This window comes from Trametes versicolor, assembly GCF_000271585.1.
Source record: "Trametes versicolor FP-101664 SS1 unplaced genomic scaffold TRAVEscaffold_5, whole genome shotgun sequence".
NCBI classification, from domain to species: Eukaryota; Fungi; Basidiomycota; class Agaricomycetes; order Polyporales; family Polyporaceae; genus Trametes; species Trametes versicolor.
In genome coordinates, this window is record NW_007360325.1 from 2,457,199 (window position 1) to 2,480,350 (window position 23,152).

A 23,152-nucleotide genomic window follows, 5' to 3' on the forward strand; every position below is an offset into this window, starting at 1 on the left:
ATTTTCTCTATTGTTTTCTGTGGCCCCGAAAAATCCATTTTTAGGCGTCGCCCGCTGCAGCGCCCGCTCTTTTTGGCTGGCAATTTCAGCGGGCGACGTCTATAAATGCATTTTCCGGGGCCACAGAAAACAATAGAGAAAATGACGTTATATGCGACCCAAAAACGGTAACTTCTATCGCATTCTCGGGCTCCCAGAAAGTGATACAATATATCTAATTCTCGATGTCTTTCTCGCGGGCTCCAAAAGGTATATAGAAAGGGTCACAAAAATATCACTTCTGGTTAACATTCTAGGAACATATCTCGATATCTTTCTACTGTCCCTAGAATCGTTTACAAAAATTCCTATTTCTATATCCTGTTCTGGGACCGTTTCTGGGGGACCGAGAAAGTTCGTAGTCCCGGAGTGTGATGTCCTCTTCCGGTGCCTTGTGCAGTCCCGGCGGGCGGGTACCGTTCTCCCCCCTGATACCTGCACGTCGGTCAATGCCCACGAGGCTCTCGTACGCCGGACTTTCTTGCTGATCCTTGCCACGTCGCGGCAGACTCGCCTGGGCCTCTCCCTCGCCTCTAGTGTGTCTCCGAGTACCGGAGAACGCGCCGGGGCGTCGCGCTTTGCTCGTATGACGAGATCCCACAGACGTCGGGCCTATGCAGGTAAGTCCAGAGCTTTTTGTGCGTGATGCGATTTCCCCCCTTGCATCATCCATGAACCGCACCATCTTCGCCGATGTCAGTGCCAGCCGTGTCCGTGCGCCGCGGCGCACCCACCATGGCATTGCCACGCGCGCTGTCTTGTGGGCAAATATCACGGCGCGCGCTGTTGTAATATACTCCAGACTGGATATTCGGGTGCGGAGGCGTGATGAGAAGGCTACACGTGAGTCGGCGGCCCCAGAGTGTTATTCACTCACGGAGGCATACGTAGACGTCGGTGCCAGGACCTTACGCTGGGATTACCGCTATACACAGAGACGTTTAGACTTTCCCATCGCTCCGTGCGGCGCGGCGCGAGCATTTCTGGGGCCTGGGCGGGTAGCCATAGATTCGATCACTCGCCCGGACGAACGGTGATCGCAAATTTGTCACGCCCGCAGGGCGTAGCGTAAGTTGTGTCAATTGGGACACTAAAGGAGCCCCCGGCAGCTTGTATCATGATCCAAGCGTTCCGGAAGACCAAGATCCAGGCCGAGCATATGGAGGGCCCGCTTCTCGTGGCACAATACTCACCTGGGCAAGTTCATCTGAAACGCTACGCTAAGGGAACATCCCCTGGACCCTCTCACCCATCCGCTCCAGCGGCGGCCTTGACAAGATACGCTAGGCGAAAAGTGCATGTGCAATTTCAGGCACGTAGGGTTCTGATTCCCTGCAGAGGAGCGTCCGCGCCTTTTCGTTCTTTCTCATGACGTTACTTCTGCGTAGAGTTCTGACTAGTATTCACCTGGACCCACGCCGGCAGCCGGATGCAGCGATGGTGGGATCTGAGCGCGGAGCCGCCGCTATTTCCGTTATGTGAAGTCAGCCTATGTATGCCGCCGCGTGTGTATTGAGCCCGCCGCTGAGCTGAGGTCTCGGTCTCTGACGCCGTCTATATCAGCGGGTAATGCAAGAGTCAGACGCTGGGAAAACGGCGGGCGCGACGCACGCCAAATGTGTTGGAACGCAGCCTTTCCGGGTGTTGTTACATACATGCTGACCTGAGTCCGTGAGCACTATCAGCGTCTGGCCTGAGGCGCCAGACGCACAGCCAAGAGTCTCCTGAGCGACGGTGGAAGCTACTCTTCATCATCGTCGTAGCTCGACTCGCCTTCTCCCTCGCCGTCGCCTTCGTCATCTTCGTTTTCGTCGTTTTCCTCCTCGTCATCCTCTATGGTCTGGTCCGCCGGCGGAGGCCCCGGCTGCTGCGCGGGCGGGTGGTTAGACGTAGTGCCGCTGGCCATCTTGCGGGCCTGTGCCGCCTTCTCGGCTTCCTCCCGTGCCTGGTCGACCGGGAACAGCAAGTCGAGCGCGAGATCTCTCCAGCGCAGCGACCCGTTGACGCCGCCACCGCCGTAGCCCATGTCTTCGAACAGGGCGCGCGAGGCTGGGTCGTACGGCCGCCGGGGGAGCGACGCCGGGTGTTTGATACTCAACGGGTTTCCATATGGATAGGATGGGTGCACCTGGGAAGGCAGGACTGATGTAATTGTGAACGATGTTCAATAACCCGGGGCAGTGGCGTAACAGACCTTCCGATTCCTCAGGATTGGGCGGGCGCATGTGTGGCACGACGTCGACGTCTGTCGGGTGTTAGTCAGAAGCGACGCGGCCCATGTGGAGACGGCACTGCGTACCGTCCGCGGACAAGTCGCCATCGAGGTAGTCCGGAGTGCCGATGGTGTCCAGTACCTCGATGTCGTGGCGCGTCATGTGCAAGTAGCAGAATGTGAGGTCCTATTCGAAACGAGACATGCATCAGTACCTCAATCTGTGCCGTAGGAGCATGAAGTATCAGACAGTCATGTCGAACGTCCAAATGTCTGCGAAGATCACTCCTGAGCCACTCAACACCGCCCGCAAGTAATACCAAGAGCTTGAACGCGAACAACCACCGATAGCAGGCGCTGGGGCGGTCTCCGAACTTTCTAGCGCTGAATAGACTCCGACTCATTATGCTTTCCGTCTCCGCCCCAATGTCTGGGACCTCCATTCCAAACGGGCATCCACTCCGTTCGGTCTTCGTCTGTTCTCCGGATCCCATTGCACAGCGCTGTTGCGGTGTCATTGTCGACAGGGCCGCAACAACATCCGAGGCTTGCGTACGCCGCACTGTCGCACAATAAGAGCCGAAGACGCGCGGTTCAAGGTTCCTCCTGAGTCTCCTCATCTCCGATGCATAACCGTGGAGCTGACATCATGCACTCTGCAGGCCTCAGAGGGCTCCTCGGCCATAGCTAATATTTGCACCCCGAAAGATGTCCGAATTTTCAGTTTTAGCGGCATTGAGTTTGCCGTCGGTCGCAACTTCGCCGTCTGTCAACTGCGTGCAGTTCTCCGAAGACGGGCAGGTAGTTCTCCTGACGAAACATGCCGTATACATATTGGTATGCTTCACTTCTCCTACCTTATGCCTATATGATTGATGTATTTCTAGACTCCTGACTGCGGCGTCAACGTCGAGCTGTCGTCATCCACGAAGCAGACGACGGACCTTGCGCCGTCCTCACGGGGCGCGCGCCCTCTGGGCTGGCTGAGGACGCTGGTTGAGTTTGATCGGGGTCTTGTTCATCAGTGGCCGGCGGATTGCCAAGGTAGTGTATTTCCGCCGAAGAATATGACCTCACATTCTGAACCGCCTAGACTGGGGGAGTGTCTGTCTAGGCTCTCTGGACCCTTCTTTGCAGGCTCTGGCGCTCTCACCAAGTCATCTCACGTCCGACGCCGGGTGCGTGCGGAATACGTTCTGTCCATATCACTTAGGCACTGAGGCCGAACGATGTCCACGTCGGCGCTCAGATGTGTCCTGGCCCTGCTAAACTCCAATTCGGAGCTAACCATATGGGGGGCATCCAAGAACTTTCTCACAGGAGAGATGGCTATGGCAAGGCGGTCTTCCCCTCCTCAAAGGATTACCAACTGACAAAACGTGCTGTCAGCTCCACGACGTCACGTCTGCTTTGAAGACTGCTGCGGGAGAGACTGAGAGCTCCGCGTTGTCACGGACGCTGAACGCGCAAGCTACGTGTACGTGAGGGCGGGAGGCTCCTTTGATGGCCGCTGAATTTATCCCGTACACAGGTATCGAATGGTCGCCCCAACCTGATTGGGGTCTCACGCCTGCTCCCCCAATTGACGCATCTTTACTGGCGGTTGGCAGTCGCGCCGGCTCTGTTACCTTTCTGAGGTATGGACACGCCCGGGGACACATCGGCTCGCTGATGTGGAACATCCCCTAGGTTCGACCGTGTCGCGCAACAAATGGTTGTTGCACACAGTGCCACCGTTTCCGACAGATGGGTACGTCACCTCTCATGGTCGGCCTGGATGAATTGCCACGACGGCACCTGTGAGTAACGTCACGACCCCCGCTGCGCGTTCTTTCTGAAGGATTCTAGGCCAGGCGATGCTTGCATGCGGAGCCGCTGATGGTTCGGTTTCTGTCCTGAACGTCTACCAAACTCTCGCGTTAACCCCCTCGCACACAAAAATTTCATCGGATCATGAAATAAGCCTATCAGCACGCAGGCACGAGAGTTTGGGGTATGAGGCCGACGGCAGGGCTATTACTGGCATGAAGTGGGTGAACACTCGCGGCGGTAATGTGAGCTCTTCCGGTCGTCGAAGTGCCGGAGAAGGAGCTCACCGAACCTCTCTATTTTCAGTCTGTTCTAATCGTCCACAAGGCGGGCACTTTGCATCTTCTTTCGGGAGAGTCACCACAGGCCGGGTGGTCTGGTTGCAAAACACTCACCTTGCGGGCGCAAACGCGCTCCGTGGGTTCCTCGGCGCTCTCTCCTGCATCGGGTATCTGCTACGACCCAAATCTCGATGCGTCTGTTCTCTCGCTCTCCGACGGATCTTTCCATGTCGTTCACGGAATCTCGGTCGAGCCGACCCTGGACTCTTCTCCCGAGAGCGTGTCCTCCGACGCGCTATCCGCAGCTTCCCGCGCCATCTTTCTCCAGACCGAGCAGGACAAGGTGACATTTCAGGATGTCGACCAAGTTAACGGCATGACTACGTATGACGACCGCTCGACGTTCATGTGGATCTATGAGTACGCTACTCGGCTGTTCTACCCGCATATATGCGCTTATATGCTGATTGCCTAGACCGTCACGTCCCACAGACTTTAGCTACAAGCACGACGCAAAACACGTCAGCACTTTAGTGGTGGCGCAAATGTGGCAGGAAAACCGAGACGAGCGGATTATCCGGGAAATAGCGGAGCGCGTCGGCTGCTCCCCCTCTGGTACATCCGCCCTGCGCCCGCCAATTTCGATAAATCATTGACAGCTTGATGTTTGGCATCAGGCTTTGGGGGAGCGCCGATAGGACGCTTGCGGTCCCTTCTCCTCCACCTGCGGGATCCGCAAATAATCGCTCGGTTACACAAGCGCATTCTAGACACCCTCAGCTACACTCCATGCAGCGGGCCCGCCCCGGACTTTGTCATCCCGTCATATATCGGCGATTGGGATGTGAATTTGTCGCATGACCTCGTGGACAGCCTGGCGAAACATCTGTTTGGATGGAAGAGTGTCCAGTCCGTGCGCGTCCGCTACGCCGTCGCCGCGTACTGCCAGGTGCGTCCATGCAGCCGCAAACCACACGAAGCGATAAAGTCAAATATAACGTTGCGCGCAGAGCTGCTCCGCAGCGGCCGACGTCGAACAACAGTTCGCGGAAGCAGCCAATCAATCCGTTCGCGACATCCGCGCGCACTTTCTCCTCGTGGTGCTCCGACATCTGTCAGCCCTCAGGGACGTATTGAATGGTATGGTATCTAGATGCTCAACAGAACGTCAGAGGTGGTCGCTGACTGCGAACATCTAGCGAGTGACGTGTACTTCGCACGGCGGACGGTTCTCTTGGCCACCATGGCAGGAACCCCGTCGGCACTTGCGAAGGAAGCCGGGGAGCTGCTTTCTCAGTTGCTTCCCACAGCCAACACCGACCCCTCTGGGCCAGGCATCACGGACAGCCTTGACGAGCTATGTCCGGCCTGTCACGCCTCTATCCCGTTGCAAGACGCCGACAGCGCTGTATGCCCCAACGGCCACGTCTGGGGTGCGTCCTCCGCTGCCCGTTGCTGCCTCCCCACAGCCCGCTCACCCTTCTCACAGCCCGCTGCTGCGTCACGTCGCTCCTCCTCGCGACGCCCAGCGTGCGCACGTGCGTGGGCTGTACCCGTAAGGCCTTCCTGCACACCGGGGCGCCCACGCCCGCGCACGACGCCGTAGGCAGCAGCGGGCTTCCAAACTCCGCGCGCGGCAGCCGGTTCCTTCGAGATCTGCTCGATGCGACGCGGCGGTGCCCGTTCTGCGGCAACAACTTTGTCGCTCTCGTCTGATCGAATGACCGCCGATGCGGATCGGCCACGCGCGGCGGCGCTCCCCGACCACGCGTGCGCCGCGAGGTCGCACACAGGGACCCATGCCATGGCGCGCACGAGGCGGCGCGGACCACACTGACACGCGCGCGCAACATGCCGGCGTCGGATGCGTTTGAAGTTCGATTCCCCCGCTTTGTTGCCTATCGCACATTCTCCCCGGCATCTTTGATATACAGTGTATTGTAACAGTACGACTCCCGCCCCCCGCCGCTCACCCAATGAGAGCCTGGAGCTTGCCGAAGTCGGGTGTGCCGAGGCCGGTGACCTGAGCGAGGGCGACGTCAGCGAGTGACGAGGACAGTAAGTTGGGCTTCCAAAGCCCGCGGCCACACTCACCGGGTCCCATCCGGCGCCTGCCGTGAAGCCGTTCGTTCCGCACCCGGGGTTCGAGCCCGACGTTATGTCGTTGAAGCCCGGAACGCCAGTCGAGTAGATGATCGGGTTGAGGAAGCCGAGAGACGACTTGCCCTGGGAGAGGCGGAAGTCGTTGAGGAGGGCGATCACGCCCGCAAACGTCTGCACGGAACGGAAATCATCAGTATGCGTTCGCGTCGCAGCATGCCTGGAAGGCGCGACTCACGGGCGAGCTGGCACTCGTTCCGCCGACGGAGCCAACGCGGCCGCCAATGACCACCTGGAAGCCTTGACCCTGAGCTGCGACGTCAGGGTACGCGCGGCCGGTGGTGCTGTACGCGCGCAGTCAGCATGGACCGAAACGCAAAAAAATTCGTTGACACATACTTGAATTGTCCCGCGTTCGTGCTGCCGAGCTTGGTCAGGAAGGTCGAGACGGCGGTCGACTGGTAGCTATATGTGTATGCAGGTCAGTCTCGGCTGGTATGGCGGAAAAGGCTTAATAGGCCATGGAATGGGCCACGCACCTCGGGCGAGCGAAGTAGTTCGAGAAGCCTCCGCCGGAGAAGCTAACTGCGACTTCAGGGTTTACACGGATGGTTCCGCCGACGGTCGTGACGAATGGGCAAGAAGCTATTCAACAGACGCGGGGAGTGACCGAGAGGTAGGCGTGAGCGCATCTCCTAACCACCACGAGGAGAAGATGCGTACCAGGGAAGTTCGGCTGGAAGTGCTTCGTGTTCTTGCCGTCGTTGGTAAGGCAGTCGCCAGCTCCAACACCATCGTCACCGCTGGAGAACATGATGCTGCTGCCGCGTGCGCCGAGCTGCGCGAAGAGGTTGCAGACCGTGGTCGCGTAGTCGAGGGGAACCTGCGATACAGGGTCAGTCAAGCGAGCTCAGCGTTTGAATCCGCGCAGTGGTGCTTACAGTTTGCTCGTCGTCACCGTAGCTCGTGGTGAACGTCTGGGGGATGGTGGTCTGTGCAGCAATGAAGTTCAGCCAGTCGAGGTAGGGCTCGTTGGTGTTCGTGGGGGTGTTGCTGTCAGCCTTGAAAGGGGGCGAACCACCAGTGCTGTAGTAGATGTTCGGGGTCGGGAACGAGATGCCCTCTGTGTACTGAATGTCGAGGTTCGCCTCAACACCAGGGTCGGTCTGGTCGTCGAGGCCGCCGTTGACCCGGACGGTCGTGAACGTCCCGCCAACCGCGTCAGTCCGGAAGCGGCTGAAGAACGTCTGCGGGACACATGCTGTCAGCACCGCCGTCCTCGTGGCACACGCTATCAGATGCAAATCACCTGCAGATCCGCACGGTTCGCAAACTCCTCCAAATAGCCCGCAACACCGAGGCTGTTCTTGGCGGTGGCCTTGGGCACGTACGTCGTGGTGTTATACAGCGCGCGCAGGCACGCGGGCGTGATCACCGTGTTGCAGCTCGTGGGCACCGTCGCGAGCGAACTCGGGCCCTTGAGGAGGTGCGCAAACTCGGCGTCGGACTCGATCGTCGGCCCGTCCTCCTGCACGAAGCTCGTCGCCTTCATGCTCTTCATCGTGCTGAAGTACGTCGTGGGTGCGACGACGGTGACGTGCTCGTGCAGCACGTTGGGCAGGCTGTAGTTCATCGTGCGGATGACGTAGTCGTCGCTCTTCCCGTGGCGGTAGACGTTGTACTGCGTGCCGAGCATCTTCTCCGCCTGCGCGACGGACACGCGGATCGTCACGAAGTCGCCCGCGTGCGAGCGCTGGGAAGACGCGACGTCGAGGCCGTGCGCGGAGAGCCACTCCTCGACGAGGTCGACGGAGTCGGGGTGCGGCGCGACGAGCGCGGCAACCTCCTCCTTCGAGAGGTGCTGGCCGTACCTAGCATACACATGTCAGTAGACGGAGTACGCATACGCAGAGTGCACGCACCTCTCGTGGGCAGGGTCGCTGACCTCGTACAGGGACGTGACAAGCTCGTCGAACTTGTCCTGCTTGAGCCCGATGCGCATGTCGAAGGTGTAGTCCGCCGGCGCGGGGCCGTGGAGCTCCCAGCCGCGGGGGATCTCAGCCCAGGCATGCTTCACGCCGAAGTCGTCCCACCGCTTCGGGAGCAGCGGGTTGGCGACGCAGAGCTGGACGAGCGCGAGGAGGGCGGCAGACGACCAGAACATGGTGGCTGGTGACGACGGGTCGGTGGGCATCGCGCAACGGGCGGCCGCCCTTTTAAGCGGCTGGCCGGGGGCCTTCGCTCAGGCGGGTCTCACTCCCAGAAGCAGCGAGGATAGCACGGGTTGGCCTTCCGTGCAGCGCCCCGCGTGCTTCTCGCCGCGATCAGGCCTCGCGAACGCAGGAGCACGAGACGTCGGCATCACCGATGGCCCTTGGCGATCGCCGTCGTTCGTGTGCGCGCGCGTGGGGGCTGACGGCCATGCGAATGGGCGTGCCAAATGAGCGAAACGTCCCACCGACCTGAGAACGGCGCGGAGAAACGGCGAGGGCGCGCGCGCGCGTTCCTTCGTGCAAGAGGGCCTCGGTACTTTGCCATGCGGGGCCGCCGGCAGCCAGTTGAGCCCGTGCGATGGAATGCTGCCCCCGTCGAGACGGCTATCAGTCGTCTGCTGCCAAGCTCAGGCATTGCATTGCACCTGGTGTTGCTTGTAGAGGTCTGATAGCGTCGTAGAGCAAGTGCACATGGCGGGGAGGGGCGAGGGCGGCGATGGCTGGGAACGCTATCTATCACGCATGGAGATGGAACATGTGGTCCAAGGCTTCTCACTACCACCGCCGTATGGCCCCAATGGCGCCATTTAGGCAAATGCAGCGTTGTATGTGGCTTCGATTGAAGCGATTGCATGTTTGGATGTCGGCGTGGGAGGTAGAGAAGAGCAATGTCCGGTGAGCAGTATCGGTGTGGTAGGAGCAGGACAAACTTGCGCATTTGCAGGAACACTCGATGTCGGACACAGGCGCTTCCGTGCCTCGGCGTCTCGGACTCGGTTGGTTTATCGCGCTCCCCCCATTGATTATTTTCGGCCGCAGAAATGCGAGTATCCTAACGGTAGTACAATGAGATGGCGAGGGTACGACAGCATATATAAACGGCTACACATCCGATGCTGTCGCCAGCAAAGTAGCCTTCACCATAAGCTTACTGGCAGCCCTCTATACTAGATAATATCAACAGATCCACGTATATGATCACCATTCGATCAACTTAGGACTAAAAGCGATGATGCTCACCTGCTATGTACACCACCTACTGTCCGCAAGGGCCCGCGCGGGATAGTTTTCGGTGCCTCGTAGGTACGAACAACAGGCACAGGGAAAGCATGGCTTGGCCCCTGGTTCAATCGAGTGGATGGTCAAGGCCCGGAGAAGGTAGCAAGTTCGATGCTTCCCGAGCCCAAGCACGGCAGAATCGAAGGCTTGCACCATATACGGGGTGCGCTGGTGAGTGGAGCTTCGCAATAGCACCGCTGGTCAGGCGTGTACACTCTGACATTACAATGAAATTTCTTCAGAAGTAAGTACTTGAAGGGTCCTGTGGGAACGCACCGCGGAGAAATTCGACCCTGGGGAAACTTGAGGAGGTAAGTTATGCGCACGGTTTTCGCCGAGTTCACGGACATGCAATACCGCGTCGAGCAAGGAAGGGTTCCAATTATAAAGCTGCAGGCCGGCCGGCAACGTCCTCGGCGGACTGCACCTCTTCATATATACGGCGTAGATCGCCGTGTTTTTCAGGCGGCATTGCTGAAGGGAGACATAGAGTAAGAGGCCGCGTCCGGTGGTGCGGCGGCCGGGTAGGCGAGTAGGTTGACAGAGAAGTCGCATCCGATCTCGCTCGTGCTTGAATTGAAAGGCAAACGAGTGGAGCGAGGCATAGCGCGCGGTAATGAGAGCAGAGTGATAGAAGATGCGTGATTACCTGTGGTACTTATACTGTTAGCAACTGAGCGGGCGGAGATGTTGGCGCAGAAACGCGCAGCGTTCATCTGAAGACATGTACAGTGATGAAGAGAAATACACGTACCGGTGAGTAATACTAACAAGTCACAAGCAAATGCCACGATATGAGAGTGGAATGGCGCACAGTACATAGCGTAGGACGTATCTCGATGAGTATCATCGTTCATGAGTACTGAGTGATGAAGTGGCAGAAGACCTGTGCTGTAGAGAGAAAAACACAGCACCAGGGATCATCGTCACTGCGGGGTAGTCGCTATCAGAGTCCTTAAATCGTGTACGGTTGCTATGCAATATGTGTTGGCTATTCGTGGAATTGGTTCCTCGGAATTCTGCGCGCCAGCCTGTCCTCGGGATGCCTGGCCAGCGCTCGGCGACTGCGTGGGCGCATCCTATTCTCGTCTTCACCGTCCTCACGCTGAGCGAATTTCGAGCGATGCAGAGCCATGCCGTGCGTGTAGATCAGGGTCAAGCTCAAGAAGCAATCGACGGTGCTGTGCCTGGGACTTGGACGACTCGGAGCTGTGCTGGAGGAGAGTGGGAGGGGCGGGCCGGGCATCCGGGTCTAGATCAAATTCATATTGAATGATGTGGCCATGATGGCACTGATCATGCCAGCATAGGTGTTGCGCCCATGAGGCTTTAGAATCTCCGAGTCGGAGGCTTCGTTCAATGAATGCCTAGCCAGGTAAGCGGCTCGATATATCGTATTTTGCTTGTGCTCACACATACCCGCGCCAGGGCGAGCTGCCAAGGGCTGTGGTCGGGTCTGTCGAGCACTCCTGTTCCGGCGGCGGGGTTGGATGGGCGACGCGCCCATGGTTCGAACATAGAAAGTACCCACGCTAAAGCCAGGCCGGGGCGATTCATCACCGAGTGTGATTCTTCTCTGTCAACGGCGGTCGCGCTTCCGTCACCTGACTCATCAGAATCGAGTGCGGTCTGACCACCGCGCAGGCTGTGCAGAACGACTGCGAACGAACTTTGCTCGGGCGGCGTGGCGGCATCTATTAACCTTACCTCCGCTTGGCCTTCCCCTCTCAGCTCTGTACCTCCCACCATGCCGCCCTCATCACTTTCAAGACGGCGCATATGTGCCACAAACAAGACGTTATTCTGGCTCGCTATCGTCACCACCGTTATCGTAAGCCGAGTTCATCAAACCTTCGACGTCTAATTCCGGCTCACGCTAAATTGGGATCGACCTTTAGGTTTCCATACACTCCCTGCTGTTCTACACGCGGCCTGAGTATGCAGACCTCACATCCGTCTCCCGCATCAAGGAGCAGTTCGGATGGGCTCGACCAACGCCTGCACCGACTCCAGAGGAGCTCATTCACAACATAGAGGCCAAGTACCCGTCAAATAGCACGACACGCGCGAACGCCGTACTCCTCATGCTGGCGCGCAACTCTGACGTGGACGGCGCCGTCGCCAGCATCAAGGAGCTCGAGGATCGCTTTAACAAGCGCTTCGGGTATCCCTGGCTGTTCCTCAACGAGGTGCCATTTTCGAACGAGTTCAAAGAGTGAGCACGCCGTAAGGGTACTGCGCTTTTCGGCGACTGAAAAAAAAAACCGCAGGAAAGTCTCCGCAGTCGTCTCTGGCACTCCGCAGTTCGGGCTTATCCCGCCAGAACACTGGGAGCAGCCTGATTGGATAGACGAGGAACGCGCCTCGGCGAACAGGGCACAAGCAGACAAGGACGGTGTTCCCTACGGAGGTGGGTCAGCTTGAATCACCGGCCGCAGGTAGTCGCTGAGCACTTCTTGTCAACTTCAGGCAGCCTTCCGTACGTAGATGCACCGCCACTGGCTCGCGCCGTCAATATTCTAACCCCGTATATGCAGGTACCGCAATATGTGTAGGTTCAACTCCGGGGTAGGTGGCGGTGGTATCAGTGTTTTGTCGTCAATTTAACGCCGCGCAGTTCTTCTACAGGCACCCATTAGTGCTACCGTACAAGTGGTACTGGCGCGTCGAGTGAGTACCTCACTCACCCGGAGACCCGTAATTGCGGTCAATGTTGCTAATACCCCGGCAGACCGGACGTACACTTCCCATGCAACATTAATTACGACCCGTTCCGGATGATGGAAGACACGAAGAAAGTTTACGGTAGGCTTCACAGATGGAGCTACTCTTTCAGCGCAGGTTTGACGGTTCTCCGCGCGATGCAGGTTTCACGATTACGCCGCTTGAATGGCCATTAACGATCCCCACATTGTGGGATACCGTGAGGGGTGAGCGGAACCCTTTGAGACCAATCATCCGGATGGCTGATCCCGGCCTTTCAGAGTTTATGGACGAGTACCCCCAGTACCTGACCCGCCACAATTCCCTGAATTACCTCTCGGATGACGGTGGGCTCACCTACAACAGGTGTCACTGTACGTCCTCCTTCGTACTGCCTTCATATAGCTTTGCTAACGACCGACCTCCGCATACAGTCTGGAGCAACTTCGAGATCGGCAACCTCGAGTTCTGGCGCGGCGAGGCCTACACCAAGTTCTTCGAACACCTCGAGTCCAAGGGCGGGTTCTACTACGAGGTGCGTCTCCGCTGCCGATCGGCCTTCTCTCCCCATCCGCATGACTCACGCGCCTCGCCTGCCGCAGCGCTGGGGCGACGCGCCCGTCCACAGCATAGGCGCGAGCCTCTTCGCCGAGCGGCACCAGATCCACTTCTTCGACGACATCGGGTACCTGCACTACCCCCTGCAGCACTGCCCGCGCGACGAGGCCGTGCGCACCGCGCTCGAGTGCGTGTGCGATCCGAACGGCAGCTACGGTCAGTATCCCCTGTGGTGTTTGGGCGCGCGGCGTGTGAGCAATGTGCTGACGATGTGGACAGATTACCGGGAGGACTCGTGTTTACGGAAATGGGAGGAGAACCTCGATTCATAGCCTGCGCTACGCTGCATCTCCTCTGCTCTCCTCTCGACCTCTCGACGCTTTGTGATGACGTTTGTTTCTTTGTTCTGGGCTCAGTAGGGTATGTAATTGGTACTGTCCACGTAATGTACACTGGGAGTAGGCTCCCGCTGCAAGGGTTTTGGCAATGCTTTCGTGCTATCTCGCAATTAGACGGCGATCATGTTCCGAGCTGCGATATTCTGCGCCTTCGGCGTTTTGTCGGTACCGGTGTATTTGACTTCTTGTTTTACGAACTTGAAGCTTGAAGTTCGCCGGTCGGAGATGTGCCTAATCGGAGTTCAAACGTCGTCTTGGACGCCACAAGGGTTGTGTAAATAGGCGCCCTCCTTCGACGCCGACCACCATGTCGCGTGTACGGCAGCATCACCAAATGTCCGTGAGCGGCATTCATCACCGTGAAGCCGTGAATTCTGGTCATACTTAGCACACGAATACACCGCGCGGTCCGCGCCTGCGTGCAGTCTCGCATATCAAACCGACGGCCCGTGAGGAGTACTGTGACTGCAGGCTCGGGCCGCCTCCCCTACCGTGGAATAACCCCCGCATCTTCTCAGAAGGGGCACAGGCAGCCTTGATGTCATGCCGGTGCGTCCCTCGTCTTCCCCACCGACCACTGGCTCACCCTAGACCGCCTCAGGCCTCCCGCATACAGCGCGTCCGTGTGCTCCCCCGCTTCGCGCGGGTAAAACGACAGGATCAGCAGACGTCTAAATCGCGTGCGGTGCCTCGTCGTCCGTTCTGCTATACGAGCCGCCGGCGTGTCGAGCCCGCGCGCGCGATAGCGCTGATACTCCACCGTCCCCGCGAGCTCCGTCAGCGGGTGGACGGCTGCTCGAAGCCAACTTTGATACGCCTGACTGTATACCGAAGTCACTTGGGCCTGCTTGTTCTCCTAGCTTCTTCCTATCGCATCACGCGGTGCTGCACCTGAGCGGCACGGAGCGGTCTTTGCTGTTGAGTGCTTCGAGAATCGAGCTCGCCCGGGGTATAAAATGGCGGCTATGTGGATTTGGGACGGGGCAGCGGACGGGCCGTTTACGATGATCTGGAGCCTCCTCGTTTCGCTTCTAGCCTCCTTTGCTGCGCGCGAGGTCGTTAATGGCCAAGCTCCCTCGGGACGTGAGTATCAGATGGAATGCTCCGGGTGGTGGGGTGGTGCTGATTGTGTTCTTGCAGTTGCGCCGAAGAAGTTTTTGAGCATCCCGCTGGGGAATGTGAAGCCTGCAGGATGGCTGCACGACCAGGTGTGTGGCGATTTGGTCCGATGTTCTCGTGTAGCTCATCTAACACCTTTTCGTGTAGCTTGTAGTGCAGAGCAATGGCCTTGCGGGCCATGAACACGAGTTCTATGACTAGTGAGTGGATACATTCTCGAGCACCTGGACCCCGGAGTTGAAGTACTCGTGATAGCGTTGCGCAGACCGACTGGACAGGCGGAAATTCCTTCTATTCCAACTTGGAAGAAGGTGAGTAGGGTGACTGCGTACTTAACGCGGTCGATCTGATTTACGTATCGCTTCTTCAGCCGGGAGCTATTGGTTTGTGCGTATCTTCTGCGGCGTAGCGCAGATCGCGTATGCTTCCAATGGAGCTAACACCCTTGCCAGAACGCTATGGTCCCGCACGGTGTTCTCCTGGACGATGCGAACGTCCAGTCCGAAGTGCAGCAATTCCTCGACTACGTCCTCGACCACCAAGACTCTACAGGCTGGCTCGGGCCCGAGGTCAACACCACGAAGCCGCGCTTCCTCTGGGGGCGGTACCCCTTCTTCTTCGGGGCGATCCAGATGGTCGAGGCCAACCCGGCGCTCGCGACGAAAGTGGTGCCTGCGCTGCACAAGTTCGTCGCGCTCGCGAACACGATGCTGCACAACAACGGCGAGGGCGTCGATGACTGGGCAGCGACGCGCTGGGAGGACTTCGTGATGACCCTCCAGTGGTGCGTGTATATATGTGCTTTTTGGTGTGCGGACTAGACTGACGCGAGTTTGCAGGCTGTACGAATTCCACCCCGATGGGCAGGAGGATCTCTTGATCGACACAATGAAGATGCTCAAGTACACGGGAGACCCGTGGGAGGACGTCTTCAAAGAGGAGGTTCGCATATGCGTGAACTCCTCGATGTATAACTACTTACTGATTCATGGCATCCAGTTCTTCCCCAAGACCGCTGTGGAGAACCTCCCGAACCCTTTCCCCGTTCTGACTTGGCACGGTGTCAACATGGCAGAAGGCCTGAAGGCGCTTCCGGCGACGTACCGGTTTACACACAACCAGTCTGGTGAGCGCATTATCCCCGTAAGGCATCCGGCACAGCTTACTGAGCAAATACTCGACAGACCTTGACGCTGCGAGCAAGGGGTGGGACTTGCTGTTCCAGTACCATGGTCGACCCTCTGGTATCTATGCAGCGGACGAGTACCTGGCTGGCTTGGAGGCTATTCGAGGGTAGGTCCGAGAATGGAAGTGTGATGATGGTGACTGACTATATGCTGGTTAAAGAACCGAGCTTTGTCTCGTCGTGGTACGTACGCACAATAGCTTGCTCGGAATTAGTACACTGACATTCACCCGCAGGAAACGATGTTCTCGTATGTATGCTCATTACGAAAGTCCAAACATGATCTAACAGTACCACAGTGGTTCCTTCTTGTACCAGGTGATCGGCGACCCCAAATTTGCGGACAGGGTAGGTGTGTCGTTTTCAAGCGATCTTCCACATCTCAAGCTGCCGTAACAGGTCGAACGGATCACGTACAACGCCCTCCCTGCTACTCTCACTGGAGGTGGGTCGCGAAAGGAACACTTAGAACAGAACATATGCTGATGCAAATTCAGATATGTGGTCTCGCCAGTACCTGCAGCAGCAAAACCAAATTGCTTCGAAGAACATGTCACCGTATGTACATTTATCACTCGGACCCACACATTAGCTCATATACGCGTCATCGTAAGAAACCCATTCCCGAACGACGGGTAAGCACGCTACTCCTGTAGAGATGACGGGGTGTTAACCGGAAGCCGTTCGGCAGAGCCTACTCGAATGTCTTCGGCCTAGAGCCGAACTATCCGTAGGTCCCTCCGACATGCCAGAAGAGTCGACCGGGTAGACCTCGAGCGCTGACATGGTTATTTACAGCTGCTGCACCGTGAACCACCCGCAAGGGTGGCCGAAGTTTATCAGTAACGCCTTCGTGACATCGCCGGACCAGACGTCGCTCGTGCAGGTCTATCTCGGGCCCTTCAGCGTTAACACCACTCTCGCAAACGGTCAGTACTAGCGGGCGCGACGTTCGCAGCTTCTCAGACACGTCAGAGGCATGGCCACCCGCGACTGACACACCTCCGCTTCTGTTTCACAGCGAACAAAGTCTCCGTCACGGTGGACACGCTCTACCCGTTCGGGGACACGCTCACCACGACGATCAGGGCGGCGAAACCATTCACCTATCAGGTCCGCATCCCGAGCTGGGTCAGCAAGGGGACCATCGCGATCAACGGAGGCGCAGCGCACGCCGTGGCCCCCTCCAACGGTCTCCACGCCGTCTCCGTGCCCGCCGGAACGACGAAGCTCGTGCTCAATCTCCCGGCGGACATTACCACTGGTGCGGCGAATCTCCTTTCTCCGCCTCCGTGATGCTCCGTCCTTCTTCGCTTCGGGGGAGATGTGTCCCGACGGCGTCTGACGCGCTTTCTCTGTTTCCCCACCCGCAGAATCGCGCCCGCACGGAAGCATCGCGGTGCACCGCGGTCCGCTGCATTACGCGTTTGACATCTCGCGCAGCCAGAAGGTGCTCGCGCGCAACGCACAGCAGCCGCTTGCGGTCGACCTCGAATTCGACGCCACGGAAGCGTGGCAGTACGCGATCGACCCGGCCACGCTGGTCTTCCACGGCGCGGCGCCGAAGGGCGGAAGCCTGCCGTCGCCCGTTTTCGACTCGGGGCTGCCGCCGTTCACGATTACGGCGACGGCGTGCCCGATCTCGTGGGGTGTGGCGGGCGACACATTTGCGGCTGCTCCGCCGACGAACCCGGCGTGCACGGGTCCGGCTACGAACATCACACTGTGGCCTTTCGGGGTGAGTGGCGGTGTTGCATGTCTTTGGTGGTCTGTTGGGCTGATTGGCATGATTGCAGGCTACGAAGCTCCGTATCGGAGAATTCCCTACCTTCAAGTCTACCTGAACCGTGAAATAACCTGCCCTATATGTGAAGCACTGGCGGAGTCATTATCCGCGTTGTTTTTGAAGGATCCATCGTGTAACGATATAACCTTTATCGAATCATTACGAGCACCACCAGCTAAGCCCCGAGCAACTTTCCTAACTCCAGTGCATCAGCTGTCTTCGAGATCCTCAACGCTACAAATTCTCGAGGTCATGTCTTGGGTCACATGACGAAGGGATTTGTTTCTCTTTTTGGGCGCTAAGGCGTTTCGCCTCGTCCCTCCCTCCACTTCGTTGGGCCTGTCCGAGCTTACACCACACCACCTACGCTGGTTCTCGCGAGCAAAATTTTTACCGTGTCTCATAGAACCGCTTCACCTATGAGCCGCGTGAACTCGTGCTTCCAAGCCAGTATGAGTCGGCCTTCGTGGCCGTCGACACGGCTCGACATCCGAGCCATAACGCACTCACTCCTGCGGCTATGTCATTGCAGCGAGGCATAGTACATATGTACCCGCCAGGTGGCAAGTCAAACCTAGAAGGGCTATATTGACTGTCGACGAGTCACTCATATGCATCAGCTCCTTCCGACACGGAAAAAGACGGGTATGTATGGAGTGGGTATGTGCTGAACGGGTATGTGTCGATCATACTGCTGTAGACCGGGTTTTGGCACAGCCATACGCGCCGGAAGCAGTTTTGTCAGATGTAGAGAGAACTTGTAAGTCCCCTGGTCCTCGTCTGGATGTCAGAACCATGACGTTGACAATGCACAAGTTGGCTTGTAGCCTCGCGGAAGTCTTCCCGCGTCAGCTCGGTGCCGCAAACGCACCCGATAAACGTTACTCTGCCCGCGTAGCTAAAGCAGTGTCTTCTGAGAAGCAGGACGATACGGTGCCCTCTCCGGAAGCAGATGACTGTCCAGACGTCCATACCTTTGGCATAGCCGGGACATGACCGTCGACGAGTGTCAGTATATAAGTACCACAAACTCTGTTCGAAACGACAACAACTCGAACCATGGTATTTTCTAGATCCAGATCTCTCTTCCTCGTAGCCTCCCTCTTGGCCGCATCCGGACATGCTCTGGACCAGCCGAGTGTAAAGCTTGACGATGCCGTGTTCACTGGGACGATCAGTGGGAACGTCAGCAAGTTTCTCGGTATTCATTATGCGAAACCGCCGTAAGCCAGACCGCCGCACTCTACGCCGCCATCCAGCTCACTCTTTGACTGCAGAGTGAACGACCTCCGCCTTCGAGCTCCGGTTCCGAGCGACCCATACAGCGGAAAATCTACCGTGAACACCTTTGGAGCAGCATGCCCCCAGCAGGCGATCCAATTCCCGCTTCCCGCGGGGTTCGAGAGCACCGTTGCGAACTTCTTGATCAACGGCATATACCAAGGAGACAATCCTTCCAGCGAGGACTGTACGTAAAACCAGATTATGGAAGGCCGTTTCAGCAGGCTCACCAATCTTCACATCCGGTGCAGGTCTCACGGTGAATGTAGTCGTCCCATATGGTACACCACCCGATGCGAAGCTTCCCGTTGCGGTGGTAAGTTAGGCACATTGATCAGCGCATATACCCCTCTGACTCTGGCACACAGTGGATCTTTGGCGGTACGTCCCGTAATGTGCAAATCAAGTTCTCGCTTTTGATCTCACGCATATAAAAACAGGTGGCTTTATGGATGGTAGTCCAAACTCGTGAGCATATCCTTCGCGTGTCGGTGACCTGGCTAATAAGGGAACCAAGTTACGATGGCGGCGTAATCGTTCAGCGATCCATCGACCTTGGTGAACCAGTGGTCTATGTGAGCCTCAATTATCGGTGAGCCCGAGCTATTGGTTACACCTCACGGTAGATTGCTCACCATTCTTTCTGTCTCAACAGTTTGTCAGCTTTCGGATTTTTGTCCAGCAAGGAAGTCCAAGATGCGGGAGTCGCCAACTTAGGTCTACAAGATCGTACGTCCTTGACGTCCTGTTGGGATGATGCACACGCACTCATATAATATGCTTTTCAGAACGCCAGGCGCTGCGTTGGGTGCAGAAGTACATCTCCGCGTTTGGCGGAGATCCCTCGCGCGTGGTGATGTACGTACTTAAACACCTCAACGCCACCTCTTCTGTTCTAACCAGATTGCCTCTCGCATAGATGGGGCCAGAGCGCGGGATCGATGTCCACCGCGACGCAAATGCTTCTGAACGGAGGTGACACCGAGGGCCTCTTCCACGGCGCCTTCATGCAGTCCGGCTCGCCGCTCCCTGTTGCGAACGTCACGCGCGGCCAGGTGCACTACGACGCCATCGTGGCGCAGACGAATTGCACCGGCTCTGCAGACACGCTCGCGTGTCTTCGTGGTGTGCCGTACGCTACGTTCAAGGCCGCCGCGGACGCAGCCCCTGGCCTGCTCTCGTCGGATGTGAGTCTCGAGTTGACGAATGGCATTGGTTTTTCCTGGTGCCACTACAGACAAAATCTGGATACGATGCTGACTATTAGGTGGTGAACAGGGGGTGATCCCGACCTTTCTCCCGCGTCCGGATGGGCAATTTCTGGTCGATGTGCCCCAGAAGTTGGTCGTGTCTGGGCAGGTCGCCAACATCCCGATCGTCAGCGGCGTAAGTTCTCCCACCGCGTCGCCATTGAAGAGACTCCTGATGTTTGGGTACTAGGACTGCGACGACGAGGGAACGGTGTTCGCACTTATGGCTGTGGGCAATATCACGTGAGTGGTTCCTGTTCAGCAGCTGTGCGAGGGATCACTCTAACCTGTCTATACTCTCCGTTTCAGGACGGACGACGAGCTGCGCGCATACCTTGGTGCACGCTTCCTCCTTCCTAACATATCGTCTGCGGACCTCGACCAGCTCCTTGCGCTCTACCCGGTCGACCCCTCCGCAGGCTCTCCCTTCGACACTGGATCCGCGAACGCGATTTCACCGCAGTACAAGCGTGTCGCTGCGCTGAACGGTGATATCGTCTTCCAGTCTCCGCGGCGTTTCTTCTTGAGCCAGCGCGCGGACAAGCAGCCTGTGTGGTCCTTCCGTGAGCATTGTTCAGCTGCCATTCGGCGAGTGCCATACAAAACTGACCACTCTCTGGACACAGTCAGCAAGCGCCAGAAGACGACTCCCATCATCGGAGCGGTGAGAGTTTTTAAAATTTCCGGTGCACAACGAACGCTAACTTGGCCGCGTGTTTTCTTCTTGCAGGAGCACGGCAGCGACTTGAGCGGCAACATGTACGCACCCGGCGACATGACAGACTTCCTCATCCACTTCGTCAATCATCTCGATCCCAATGGCGCGAATGGGTCGGTGACTCCCGCGTGGCCGCGATACACGCCGGAGTCCCCGCAACTGATGACGTTTGTGGACGGAGCGACGCCGCTGGTCATCTCAGAGGACACGTTCAGGGCGGACGCAATTGCGCTTGTGCAGGAGCTGTCTCTCAAGTACCTGTTGTGAGCTGAATTGTGTCGCGCTACAGTTTTTGGTTGTCTGAGTGTCGGGCATAATCTACTCCTGCTTACGGACATACTTATCTTGCAATGTTAAAGAATTTAAGACTACACGCGGACGACAGCATACGAGCACCTGTAAAGCTCTGGTTGCTTGAAATTCTCTATGAGTTACATTAGCCGTAAATAAAAACGGGGGCACAGGAATAGATGTACTACCTCGCGCTTGACTATACCTCTCGACCGTCTATTTGAAGTGTGTACGACCATCGTTTGGTCGGGGCAATGGATTGTACTTCCAGTTCCCCATGGTAGCCGACAGCGATATACAGATTTCCGGCACATATTTGGAATATATGACGAGCGTGTACGCGTATACTGTGGACTATACTCTTCCTGAATGTTGCTTGTCTAACGTCCGACCGTGTTCCTGCCAAGGGTGGTGGTGTCTTGCCACAAAGACGATCGAGTTCAGACGCTCAAGCGGATGTGGCGCGACGCGACGCGTCTCATCTAGATCTGGGCGCTCCCCGGCTGCTCCGGCCCGCCAGCCATAGAGCCACATTTTGGCCAGCCCTCCGGCCGCTCTACTTCAATGAGCCAGTGAACATCCAGCGCAAACAGAGCGCTGCCAAGGGCTGGATTTGAATACAGTGACGAGATAGCGTGGGTAGTAGCAACGGCCAAAATCCGAGGAGAACGGGTCAGAGCGCGGGACAATGCTTTTGGCGCTCGTGCAAGGCCTGGTGGTCCTGTTCACTCGGTTGCATTTTGACTGCTCCCTCTGCCTCGCCCCCACACCGCCTATCGTGCCCTACCACAACGCCCTGCATCCATCCTATCTATCAAACGTCGTCTCCCCAACCAACAGGGCACCTTCCAACTTTAGAACTGCAACACAGATCCATCTCACCTCGATGCCACCACAGCCAGGAGTATTTGCCCTATCTCACTCCTCCACGCACAAAGTCCGCGCAGGAGCCACCAGCGAGCTCGCCTCCGTCAACACACTACACTACGAGACTCTCGCGGGCCCGAGCTCGCGACCGCATGGTAAGCACCCACCCCTTCAGTGCCGCACAGCTCCAGACGGATGGTCGTAGTAGCCCCCCAGACGGAAGAGGCCAAGAGGGACAAACGAAGGAAGGAGGTTATAGGCAAGATCAGCAAAGAGATGGCAGACCGACGAGAAGAGTGCGTACAGTCTTTCTGGATCTACTGTCCATCGCTCACGCCCGCCCCGCCGCCTACCTAGAATCGGCCGCCATTATGCGGAGACGATCTCAGACCTCCACAGCATCTCCATCCAACTCTCAACCCGCCCCGAGACCCTCGGGGCGTACAACCTCCGGCTCTATCCCCTCTCCCTAGAACGAGGCGCGTTGCTCTCGTCGAGCTCGTTCCAGGAACGGCACGCTCTGCAGGCCGTGCAGACCGCGTATGACGAGGAGCGCGAGCGCGTCGAGGAGGAATGGCGGCGCGGCCGCGAACGTATCAGAGAACGCATGCTCGAGGGCATCGAAGAGCGCCGCCGCCGTGCGCGCGAAGAGAAAGAGGGCGAGGGCACCGTCGTCGGTATGTCCCCCGCATCTCACATCCCGCTCCCGGAGCCGCGTGCCTTCCGCGTCCGAGCGCCAAACTTAACTGAGCGCTAATGAGCTGTTCTTCCCTGCCACAATAGACGGCGGCATGGACGCCCAGTCCCGCCCGCACATCACGCGAAAGCTACGCAACAAGCTGGGTGGGGGCACGTCGCCCCCACCGACGCCCACGCCCGGGGGACACCCCGGGCACGCCAACGGCGCGACCGCGTCGGGCCCAGTGACGACTGGGCCGGTGCTCAATCCACACTCGCTCTCGGTGGACGAGCTGCCATCGCCGTTCCCGCTCACGCTCATCTCCGCGCACCCAAATGCCTCGCAGAGCTATGGGCACGGGGCGGGGGTCGCGGCGAGCAACGGGAAGCGGCGCGCGCGGGGCGGGGGGAGGGAGGCGCAGGCCCCGGGCACACTGGGGAAGAGCATGAATGTGTTCAATCCGCTGAAGGACGTGGAGTACGAGGCGGACCTGGGCGAGATCAGGCGGGGGAACAAGAGGCGGCGAGCAGCTGCTGGAGCGCTTGCGGGGAAGGCATAACGAATGGCTTGCGCCCACCTTTGTCAGGGCGCTGTTTCGACTGT

The 23,152-nt window shown here is 57.9% G+C and overlaps 6 protein-coding genes across 6 annotated transcripts; 4 read left to right on the forward strand and 2 right to left on the reverse strand.

Moving 5' to 3' along the window:
- Positions 1 to 1,780: 1,780 nt before the first annotated feature.
- TRAVEDRAFT_20094 (uncharacterized protein) lies at positions 1,781 to 2,414 on the reverse strand (the record flags this gene model as incomplete). The annotated part of the gene is made up of 3 exons (XM_008038992.1): positions 1,781 to 2,181; positions 2,234 to 2,284; positions 2,339 to 2,414. 3 exons carry the CDS (start codon positions 2,412 to 2,414, stop codon positions 1,781 to 1,783), a joined length of 528 nt encoding a protein of 175 aa, XP_008037183.1.
- A 1,855-nt stretch (positions 2,415 to 4,269) lies between these two features.
- On the reverse strand, positions 4,270 to 8,606 carry TRAVEDRAFT_147958 (subtilisin-like protein; the record flags this gene model as incomplete). Its single annotated transcript, XM_008039805.1, has 15 exons — positions 4,270 to 4,305; positions 4,367 to 4,761; positions 4,817 to 4,956; positions 5,019 to 5,290; positions 5,352 to 5,481; positions 5,541 to 5,774; positions 5,831 to 6,364; positions 6,436 to 6,615; positions 6,680 to 6,785; positions 6,841 to 6,906; positions 6,981 to 7,086; positions 7,165 to 7,324; positions 7,383 to 7,688; positions 7,751 to 8,312; positions 8,364 to 8,606. Coding segments are annotated over 9 exons (1,783 nt in total), but the record flags the coding sequence as incomplete, so codon positions are not given.
- Positions 8,607 to 11,439: 2,833 nt separating this feature from the next.
- On the forward strand, positions 11,440 to 13,472 carry TRAVEDRAFT_147961 (glycosyltransferase family 15 protein). The gene is made up of 12 exons (XM_008039806.1): positions 11,440 to 11,544; positions 11,612 to 11,928; positions 11,984 to 12,123; positions 12,183 to 12,192; positions 12,251 to 12,281; positions 12,331 to 12,383; positions 12,445 to 12,518; positions 12,581 to 12,643; positions 12,698 to 12,790; positions 12,851 to 12,951; positions 13,019 to 13,190; positions 13,254 to 13,472. Exons 1-12 carry the CDS (start codon positions 11,461 to 11,463, stop codon positions 13,304 to 13,306), a joined length of 1,191 nt encoding a protein of 396 aa, XP_008037997.1. The 5' UTR covers positions 11,440 to 11,460; the 3' UTR covers positions 13,307 to 13,472.
- A 704-nt stretch (positions 13,473 to 14,176) lies between these two features.
- Positions 14,177 to 17,647, forward strand: TRAVEDRAFT_28809 (uncharacterized protein). The gene is made up of 20 exons (XM_008039070.1): positions 14,177 to 14,455; positions 14,513 to 14,580; positions 14,639 to 14,691; positions 14,747 to 14,802; positions 14,862 to 14,878; positions 14,944 to 15,275; positions 15,331 to 15,433; positions 15,491 to 15,617; positions 15,676 to 15,784; positions 15,839 to 15,860; positions 15,914 to 15,927; positions 15,977 to 16,025; positions 16,077 to 16,122; positions 16,175 to 16,235; positions 16,292 to 16,312; positions 16,369 to 16,407; positions 16,476 to 16,606; positions 16,699 to 16,941; positions 17,051 to 17,415; positions 17,474 to 17,647. The coding sequence occupies exons 1-20, from the start codon at positions 14,377 to 14,379 to the stop codon at positions 17,519 to 17,521; spliced, it is 1,983 nt and encodes a 660-aa protein (XP_008037261.1). The 5' UTR covers positions 14,177 to 14,376; the 3' UTR covers positions 17,522 to 17,647.
- Positions 17,648 to 18,522: 875 nt separating this feature from the next.
- TRAVEDRAFT_122476 (carotenoid ester lipase precursor) lies at positions 18,523 to 20,979 on the forward strand (the record flags this gene model as incomplete). Its single annotated transcript, XM_008039807.1, has 14 exons — positions 18,523 to 18,686; positions 18,741 to 18,931; positions 18,996 to 19,060; positions 19,113 to 19,125; positions 19,185 to 19,212; positions 19,262 to 19,336; positions 19,400 to 19,473; positions 19,533 to 19,602; positions 19,664 to 19,931; positions 20,023 to 20,130; positions 20,185 to 20,237; positions 20,304 to 20,557; positions 20,621 to 20,658; positions 20,725 to 20,979. 14 exons carry the CDS (start codon positions 18,523 to 18,525, stop codon positions 20,977 to 20,979), a joined length of 1,656 nt encoding a protein of 551 aa, XP_008037998.1.
- A 910-nt stretch (positions 20,980 to 21,889) lies between these two features.
- Positions 21,890 to 23,108, forward strand: TRAVEDRAFT_121218 (uncharacterized protein; the record flags this gene model as incomplete). Its single annotated transcript, XM_008039808.1, has 4 exons — positions 21,890 to 22,025; positions 22,079 to 22,175; positions 22,228 to 22,547; positions 22,654 to 23,108. The coding sequence occupies 4 exons, from the start codon at positions 21,890 to 21,892 to the stop codon at positions 23,106 to 23,108; spliced, it is 1,008 nt and encodes a 335-aa protein (XP_008037999.1).
- Positions 23,109 to 23,152: the final 44 nt, after the last annotated feature.